The 10,249-nt window shown below is 45.2% G+C and overlaps 1 protein-coding gene across 1 annotated transcript in view; it reads right to left on the bottom strand.

Moving 5' to 3' along the window:
* Positions 1–2,304: 2,304 nt before the first annotated feature.
* Positions 2,305–10,249, bottom strand: part of tgfbr1b (transforming growth factor, beta receptor 1 b) — a 31,747-nt gene continuing 23,802 nt past the window's right edge. Inside the window, exons 6-9 of the mRNA XM_078280106.1 lie at positions 7,973–8,129; positions 5,998–6,122; positions 5,775–5,905; positions 2,305–4,161 (exon numbers count right to left, since the gene is read on the bottom strand). Of these exons, the coding sequence (XP_078136232.1) occupies positions 4,036–4,161; positions 5,775–5,905; positions 5,998–6,122; positions 7,973–8,129 (539 nt within the window). The 3' untranslated portion in view covers positions 2,305–4,035. The remainder of the gene's footprint in view (positions 4,162–5,774; positions 5,906–5,997; positions 6,123–7,972; positions 8,130–10,249) is intronic.

The raw sequence follows: 10,249 nt of genomic DNA, 5'->3' as shown, positions 1-10,249 counted from the left end.
TCCTCTTGGGTCTTGAACAGAAAGAGTACAAAGCTGCTGGTGATGTTAAGACAGAATGAAGGTTGTCCTAGACGAGACCAACCAGAGGTGCTGTTGAGCGGTCGCTGCTGCTGCTGCCGATGTCCTAGAGAATGGCACTGCTAATGGACTATACATAGTATCCAGTCTCAACCCTCCCAAAGGCCCAGCAGGGTTAGCATTTAGCTAACAGCAACCCACATGGCTTAGCCTTTGACAGATCAACCAAGTTTTCCTTTTCATTTGGCCACTTTTGTACACATTTGACATTTCATTCAGCATAGTCCGTCACCCTTTTTGTATTTCATATAGCAGCGAGTTCCACTTCACTTTCTTCAAATATTCTTCACATTCTGCCACTGCTGACCATTTCTACATATTTAAAAAAAAAAAAACAGTGAACTACATCCCAACATTTCTGCTATTTGTCAAACTTTGGGTTCATTCTTACCAAAGTTTAAAGGATGACTGAAGGGAGGCTCGGAATAAACCCTAAAACAACCGGTTGAGTCATTAGCACTTACATGGATGTCACATATGCAGATTTTGGTAAGGATGTCTTCTTCATCTCTACTCAAAGTCCACTTACTCCTTTGTTCTGGAGCTTTCAGCCGTAACACACTTCATCAGCAGATAAAGGTTCCATCTTTACATTATTATTATTATTATTATTATTCTCCCACCCTCCCTGCTGAACTCGCCGTACACATTGGCTGATTGAACTTCCATCTTCTGATGAAGACCGTGTGATAAAGTCAAAATGTGAAGTTTGCTCAGTTGACATGGAACTGTATAGATGGTCAAAACGATGGCTTGAAGTGCAGAATCATGTTTCATGTTAACTGAGCAAACTCCATCCTCTGATGAGGAGGACCGTGATACAGTTGAGTAAAGAGAACCATGAGTGGAGATTGTTTTGTCAGCTGCCATGGCCATGATGCCCTGCACTGGTTTGGTTTGATGTCAGGGTTGCTATGATTGCTTGAAAACGTCCACGCCACTGAAGCAGAACTGGTAAAAGGTTAGAAATAACTTCAGATGGATGAACTGTGGACACAAAGTGCTGTCAGCAAAGAAATGGGCACTGAGCTTCTCCTGAAGAAAGGCATTAATGCTAATGATGACATTACATGGGATGTCATGGGATGTTACATGGGTTATTAGGACATTATCCATCTGTTTTACATGATCAGTTACTTTAAGGACTTTACTCAACCAGAAGTGGATGTCTTTCCTCCTTGCCCTCCTCTACACTCCTTCTAGTAGAAGAAACTATGTTTCAGTGGATTTCGAACTGCGCTGTTCAGGATGTGTGTACTCGGTGGCTTTCCGACCACGGCCCTCGGAGGTTGCAGCTTTCCATTCTCTCCGGACACCGCCAAGCAGAGAGCAACAACTCCTCATTGACGATGAGCTGGTTTGTGTCAGAGCAACATGGCACGAAATGATCAGATTCAGACAATCGGAAGGTATTTACATCCAACGGCAGCTCTCACCTCCACTCTGGAAGCAAGGTGGACAACTACGTAGCAGCACGTCAATAAACCACAAAGACAAACAACAGACAGACTGACTCAACCCTGCAGTGGTTCACAAGTGCACTTATTGCTGAACAATCAAGAGACTCATTGACTGGGTGTATTCATCACTGACTGCTTCACACTGTGCATTTAAACTGGATCTCATCATGGACTTGCTTGGACTTGTCCTAAAAGACAAGTGCTTCTGGTGGAACTCGGACACATCTCTGTAAAGTCAGTCCGTGTGTTCAGATGTATCGCAATCTGGCAAAAAGGACGTACACTTGACCGAAACAAACTGTGAAATCAGGTGCTGCATATATTTCTTTTGTCCTTTAGATAGAATGACACTACATTTATCATAGTAATCAATTATACAGTATATGTATATATATATATATATATATGTGTGTATATATATATATATAAATCTTTTTTCATTAAAAACTAAACACAAATAAAGAAAGAAAGAATAAGAGCAGATCCTGACTCTTATGTGTTGGTCCCTTAAGGCTTGCTAAGCTGAAATGACAAAATTGTCCTTTTGATGCACATTTTCATCTTTTTTTCCTTTTTTTTTCTTTTTCTTTTTTTTCTAGTAGAAAAGACCTTGCCACAAAAAAGAAAAAAACAAAATTATACATAACCTGGAAAATCTATGGCTTAGTAAATCTCCGTTTGCTATATTTAAATGAATGTACCTCCTTGTTGTTGATTATCCTACAGAGGAGAAAAAGGTTGACATGAAAGGAACAAAACTCAGAAATCCAAGAGTTTACATTTATAGGGCAACATCAGTAATGCTTACAAGTCTTTGTGTCTTTTTTTTTTTTCCAAAGCCGCCGCCAGCTTCTGTGGCATTATCTTTCCAAATGAACACAGTTTGAGGTGCTGGAGCGCGTTGTCCAGACTCGCTGCACGATGAGTTGTTGCTGAGGTGGTCGGTGTCGGTGCGTGTGGGTGGGGGGGTGGGGTCGTGATGGCACCAGAGAGTCGGCTGGACTGGGGGTGCTGTGACGGCGTTGTGTGTCTCTCCTTGCTTTCCGTACCTATTTCTTGGGTGTGCATAGTACGAGCTTGCTGTGTGCTCGGCAGGCTACTCTTCTCTGACACACACACACACACACACACACACAGTGTGTCTCTCACACACACACACACACACACACACACACACACACACAAACACACACCCCCCCAGCCGACATGAGAGGAGTTGGGTTGTTAAAGCACTGGCACTTTCCGGTAACAGCTGGTTGGAAGGCATGGTGGCAGCTGAGCGCTGTTGCTGTTGTTCTTGCTGTTTGTGGTTTAGCAGAGCACAGTATAGAAAATAGACACATTTATCCACTGTATATTGCATATGTTGATCATGTTCGCCAAAAATGAATGAGGTCATCATGTCCAGTTTAGTTTAGCAAAAAAAGATCCCCTGCCACCAAAAAGAAAATTAAAAAAACAAAACACAATAAATTAAACTGACCTGTCCGACTCCCTGGGGGAGTGACGGATATACAACAGTGCAAACGTGTTGCAGAGATGAGAGAGAACTATAGTGATGAAGGAGCCCGCAGGGCGGCTTACAGACCGTCCCATAAACCCCGGGTCCACGCTTCAGTTCCCAATGCTACTGTAAGACAACTCAACAGTAGGGCTGCACACAACGCCACCTTGACTCTGAAATACTCTGGATCATGGCCGAGTGGCTCCGACAGCTGCGGACCAGTGGAATAAAGCTCCACCTCTGTAAATCACAGAGCATGTTGGACCAAATGTGCACCGTTCATCCTGCTCGTCTTTGGATTTGACTAACAGGTCACTGAAGTGTGGTACGTGTTACACTGCTCAGCGTCCCTGTGATCAGAACTGATTATGCACCTCACGCATTCAAATATGTACGTATCATGCTAATGCCACATCACATGGATCTATCCAAAAGTTCCCTTGGGATCGTTTCCAGTGGGAGGACATTTCCCATGATTCACAGCACTCTTCAAAGATGTGAATGAGCGAGGTGCAGCCCTACTGAAGAGAAGCTTAGCTCTCTAATGCTGATATACAATGAGGCCGCCCAGCTTATTCCCAGCTGCCTGGCTGGCCTAACGGTAACCTGACGGGCTCTGAGCTATTATTGGTTGTGATGAGTGGTGGAGGCGGGACTTGAGATGGGTCCCATGTGATGAATGTAGCAAAGGAAGATGGAGGATATCCATTAATGGCTCGCAGCCCTCCCTCATTCGATCCATCCATCCATCCTGTGTGCACGTCAGCACACACACACACACACACACGCCTCCTCACGTTCAGGACTCATCAGTTTGTCAATGAAGGAAATGGGATGAGAAAAAAGAGCTCAGGGGGAAAAGTCTTCAGTTCCCTTCGAACCAAAGGGGGCACAGCGAATGAAAAATAATGAAGATAATAATACTGTAATGATAATGATATGGATGCCAGTCAGAGGTGTATGTGTGTGTGTGTATGTGTTTGGTAGGGATGTCTACATCTTGATGCCCTCCTGTTGGCTGAGCTGAGACAGGGTTTTCTTGATCCGCAGGGCGGTGAGTCGGGCGGCACTGTTGGCGTACCAACACTCCCTCATGATCTTGGCCATCACCCGCAGGGCCTGCAGAGGACGGAGGAGACGTTAGTTACAACAGGATGGGGATTTTATGCAGCACTTTCCATTCGGTCTTTGAGCAAAGCTCGGCTAAACCTGGACTGGTTCTAAATCCAGACCAATGAAAACCGGGACGTCACATGATCTGTGTGTGGGCAGACTCTTATTTGCAGTCACATGCTTCCTTCACGACACAGACTTTATACTTCCAGGTATAAAAGCTGCTGAAAATAAAATCATTTATCAGCTGTTTGCCGACACCTCTATCTGCTTCTGATCATGGTTTTAAAGAAAACCTAAAGCTTCAACAGCACATTTGGGTCCCGTTTTATCTGGTATATTCTGGGATGTAGTTGAATCTTCAGTTTACCCCTTGGTGTGGCTGTATGTGTGAGTCAGTCTCTCTCCGCGTCCGTCTGCTGAGACGCTAGTGCTCCATCTACAGTACGCACCTTTCTACAGTGCCGACACGTTCCAGGCCAGGCCACGTTCATCAGCTCTACACACACTCCTCAGCTGAAGCTAATAGCTGATGTCAGGGCTTGCACATTCAAAAGCGTTCAGACACGGCCTCATTTAACCTGACAGTCTGATGTATGGGCTAAATGGAGCCAACTCAAAGAGATGCCTCCAGGTCATCTAGTGCAATCACGTATTGGGTAAGAGCCTCTTGTTATTTTTTTCAGCAGTATGGCTCCTCTTCCGCCGCGTACCTGCCCGACGGATAAGTTAATGTCACATTGCTATGGGGTGGTATCTGGTGTGGTGGTATCGGAGTGATTTTATGATTACAAGTACGAGTGCATGCGCACGGTATCGGCGCATCCCCATTTTCAGTTTCAGTTTCACAGCCTGTTGAAAGTGTGTGTTCAGTGTTCGTACGATGTGATACACAAGTGTTTATAATGCTCCTATTTTTAAAATGAAAATAATTTGACAAAATGTCCAGAGGGCAGCAGTCTCTTTAATGGTCTGTCTTAGTGCTGAACTCACAGTGAACCGTGACTGACGGTGTGTACCGTTACAGCTCTACGAAGACTACAGCCAACGGCCAACTAGCATGTAGTTATCAGCAGGTGCCAACCTCCGGGTCTGACAAAGGAAGCCAATGAGGAAGTGCCAAAATATGAAGTTCCTCAAGTGGCCACGCGAGGCTGACTCCAAAAGAGAGTCAATCCCCACAGACCCCCATGTTAAAATGCCTAACTTTACAGCCTGGTGGTCTCTATAGCGACTTTCTAAAAGTCTGGAGTTAAAGTTGGCCTTTGAGTGGCAGGTGGCTGTCGTCACAAGAGGCTAATGTTAGCCGCTAGCTGTCTGCTCTGCTAGACTAGTGCTGGTGCCTTTTGGGGAATTTATCATGCAAATATCGGAGAAATAATATGGCTTGCTGTGCGTTTAGCGGAACTAAAAAGGACAGTAAAGAAGTCTGTGCTGTTTCTTTTGGTGAGTGACATTCTAGTATTCATTTATATGCTAGCATTAGCATTGTTTCTCAAGAGTCATATCACGCTGACGATAGCAACGTTACACATAAACTTCAGGACCTCAGGAGGCGGAAACTGGACGTGTAGACTGAAGCCTACAGTCTATGGGGAACAGACTTGTCCCTGTCCTACCTCACAGCTCTGCCAGCGGTTGGGAATGTTGGGCCGAAGCTTCTGCTCACACACCACCTTCCTCATCTCCTCCACCGATGGATCCGACTGGACCAGGTCGTAGTAGGGCAGCTGGTAGTCCTCATGGATGCCTGACAGAAAGACACCAGGTTCAAATACTCATCAGTGTGTCTGACCATGCATCTTCCCTCCACCACGCAGATGCTGCCATGTCATCATTCACCTCCCATAGAGCAGCGGCTGGCGATCTCCCAGAACACCAGGCCCATGGCGTAGATGTCCGCTCGCTTGAAAGACTCAAAGTGTTTCATGTTTATGGAGTCGTCCAGCACCTCCGGAGCCATATACCTGAGAGAAAAAAAGACCACGCGCTGTTAGCAAACATCACTCGTTTCTGTACCACACGGCATGTACGGAGTCCGTGATGTTACATCATGGTATACGTTGCTACCTAGCCTGATGAGCGGAGCTGACGGAGAGCTTTGCTCCTTCTACAACACAGATGATTTCCTCAAAGTATTTCTTAACAGCACTCCACGCACTTCAGCCAATCACAGGTCATTTCAGAGCGAGAGAGCAAGCGTTCCTATTGGCTGTTCTGCGCAGCATTGCCCGTGCGACAGAGAGGGTAGAGGCAGAGCTGCAGGAAGGAGGTCTCACTCTCCTTCTGGTGCTGTGTTGGCCTTCTACCCACTGCTCCCACTACACAACTTCCTGTCTTGAAGTCGCCGTGGTGACGCGACATGACTGAGCGCTGACAGGAGGTCACACTACAAGATCTTTCACCCGGAGGGTTACGTCTCCAAACTGCGTTTTGTCACCAAAAGTGACACTGGACATGTCCAGCCAGAAACAAGTGCTCCAAGTTGCCGATTATCGGCGATAAAATGAAGAAGAAAAGAAGGTTAGGGGGTGTCTTTGGCACACGTCTTACTGTTTGCAGCCTGTTTCTTCGAGGTGCAACACCAACTTTGGTCCATGTTTCAAATGCAACACATACAGTAAAGTTCCTACTGTTAAAGGAGACCCCTCCCCCAGGTTTCCCCTCAGCTCATGTCCTGTGCTCTCATTGGCTGCAACGTCCCGACACACAGGTCCAGGTATTGAGCCTGCTAGATATCTCGAAAGTGTCTATGAGGCATCTTTGAACAGTGTACACATGGCTCCCGAGCGCCGATTGGCCTTTGATGGGGGGGGTCGAGGAGCTCAGGAAAATCAGGGCTAAAGGGTTGCAGTGTGCACGAGCCTCTTTCTTTTCTGGCATTATGATGGTGGGATCAGATCAGACCATCAATATGTGACATGGATTCAGTCAAGGCCAGAGCTTTTGTCTCCACTGACCCGAGGCTTACTGAATTATTCAGGGGTGCTGGAAATCAGCCGCAGTGTCAAACCCCCGCCAGACATGTAGGCAGAGAAAGACATAAACAAGAAGAAAAAGAGGGAGAGAGAAAAACAGAGCAGGATGACAGCTGTGCTGTTATATCTGTGGGAGGAGGAAGGGAAAGAGTGCCGCTAACTTTCCATAACAGGACAGGAGACATGTGGACCGACAGTGGTTGTGTCTACATAACAGGACAGGAGACATGTGGACCAACAGGGACAGTGGATGTGTCTACCAACAGGGACAGTGGATGTGTCTACATAACAGGACAGGAGACATGTGGACCAACAGGGGCAGTGGCTGTGTCTACCAACAGGGACAGTGGGTGCGTCTACCAACAGGGACAGTGGGTGCGTCTACCAACTGGTACAGTGGGTGCGTCTGTTGTTCCAACCCCAGGCTGACGGCTCCAGTATCTGGTCCGGCCTGCATGCATCAGACCCCAGACTTCATCCCGCTTCATACTAGGTGGTGTTTAATGTCAAAGGGAAAGCACAGAGGCACAGATTTCAAGCTATCTGTGCTGTGCACAGCACAGCAGAGCTGAGGCAGTCTCTCAACAGTCCAGACAGACAGGCCGACAGTCTTTACGTTCACCGTCGCTCACTGTGACATCACAGCTGCCCACAGTCGCACAGAACGGAGTTTATCCCAAAAGGAAACTCGTCTCACCAGCTGACATTGTAACACTGCGCCGGTTTTTAAATATGCTCACCTTTGGTGTGCTCACGGATCGAAAAGTGCTCTATAACTGGGAAACATAACATTGATGACAGATTCCAGTTCCTCCAGTGGAGACAGAACACGCAGTCACCTTTTGGTTCCCACTCTGTGGTTTGGAGCGATGTCGATGGTGTCAGTGGCCGAGTCGTGGCGGACGGCCAGCCCCAGGTCGGCGATGCAGCACGTCCCGTTCTTCTTCACCAGGATGTTCTTGGACTTCAGGTCTCTGTGTGCAATGGCTGGCTTCCCTGGAGACAGACAGTGGCACATTCAACAGAAGCCCTGCACCAACCAAGAGTTCCATACATCAGCTATATACTGTAGAAATATATATTGGATATAAAAGAGAAAAAGGGATCAAGACAGTATTGATTTTTGCTTTGACACTTGGTTATCATAGTACAGCTCCTTTAAAAGAAGATTAGACATTTTTATATCAGGCCTTTGATTCTTCAGTCCAGTTTGATGAAGATATAAATCTGATGTCCAACAAGGAGATATTCATTTAGTAGTGTGCATTTCTTTAAAGTGACTATATGTAACTTTTAAATGTTTCTGAAATGTTCCATCTGATGATCATGAATGACCTGTCACAGCAAACGAGACTAACAGTGAAAAGAACACTATTTATATATAGTAGGGCTGTCAATCTATTAAAAAAATTAATCTAATTAATTACATACTCTGTGATTAATTAATCTAAATTAATCGCATACATAATTTTTGCCCGGTGCCTTAACCGATACTTTTTAAGAAAGTAAAAAAGAAAAGAAAAAAGAAGGGTACTAAACAACAGTCAGCAACATTAAACTTGTTTGTTTATTGCTAAGGCATCAACAACAACAACAACTTTGAATGCACCACGAGACTGTAGGTTACCAGTTTCATTGAACGCACCGTGTGTTTCTCCGACGGCAGCTGCACATTGTTACGTCCCGGTGTTGAATCCTCTACAGTAAAATACAGTCAAACTTTACACCGTTTAGCGTTAGCTGTCAGCATTTTAACCGTGTTTAATCCAGCTACTAGCTAGCGGTAGGCTAACGTTAGCTGCTGTCGAGTATAGTGTTAACTAGCTAGCGGTAGGCTAACGTTAGCTGCTGTCGAGTATAGTGTTAACTAGCATGACGTGCAGCGATGTTTCTGTTGCCTGTAACGTCTGTTTCAGAGCATCCGAGAGAAGCGCAGACATATCAGTGGCACCGAAATCCGCGTTGCTATCCAGTCTGGTAGATACCGATCGTGAAGCGCCGGTGCCGTATTAGCACCGGATTTCGGTACCCAACCCTATTCAGGAAGAAGATTTTTATAAGTAAATGTTCCAATCAATAATCCAGGCAGCACATTCTCGTCTCCCTCCTTCATTTTACAGTCCAATGGTGGCTAGAACGGCTCTGGGTCAAACGTCAATATGGAATGGATTAATCTGCGTTATTTTTTTTAACGCGTTATTTTTTCTCAGATTAATTAATCGAAATTAACGCGTTATTTTGACAGCCCTAATATATAGTTTGTATTAGTGCCTCTGCCCGGGTCTGATTTTTCCCGCAAAGTCACAGAATGATTTACGGCAGGTAGACGTCGCTACAGTAACACATTCTGAGGGTCACAGACTTCGGTGTAACACCTGAAAAGCCTGTTAGTGAGTATCCAGCCAGGAAAAAGGTAGCAGGAGATTTCTTTATATAGGCCTAATTGTATTTTAATTTGATTTTTAGAAGTTATCTGCTGTAGTTATGGCTGATACTGGGGCAGGACTAGAGCTGGGCAATATATCGATATTATATCGATATCGTGATATGAGACTAGATCTCGTCTTAGATTTTGGATATCGTAATATGGCATAAGTGGTGTCTTTTCCTGGTTTTAAAGGCTGCATTACAGTAAAGTGATGTCATTTTCTGAACTTACCAGACTGTTGTAACTGTCCTATTATTTGCCTTTACCCACTTAAACATTATATCCACATTACTGATGATTATTTATCAAAAATCTCATTGTGTATATATTTTGTGAAAGCAGCGATAGTCAACACTACAATATCGTTGCGGTATCGAGGTATTTGGTCAAAAATATTGTGATATTTGATTTTCTCCATATCGCCCAGCCCTAGGCAGGACCATCACAGGAAAGAAGGAAATTAAACGAAGAACTAAAAGCTAAAAGGGAGAAAGACAGATGACAAGCCAATCTCGATCGGGCTTTCAACAGATAGAGACAACCACGGGATTGTAAATGATTCAAAACCCACCCCGAATTGGCCCTCAGGTATGCAATATGTCTACTTCATTCATAAAATAACTTTAGATCGCACGATGTGGTTGTACGTCAGTAGCTGACATAAAATTACATCATCCTTCCATTTAGT

The sequence above is a fragment of the Sander vitreus genome, chromosome 22 (genome assembly GCF_031162955.1).
Source record: "Sander vitreus isolate 19-12246 chromosome 22, sanVit1, whole genome shotgun sequence".
Classification (NCBI taxonomy): domain Eukaryota; kingdom Metazoa; phylum Chordata; class Actinopteri; order Perciformes; family Percidae; genus Sander; species Sander vitreus.
Note: the sequence above shows the minus strand (reverse complement) of the source record. Positions and strands in the feature narration are given on the sequence as shown.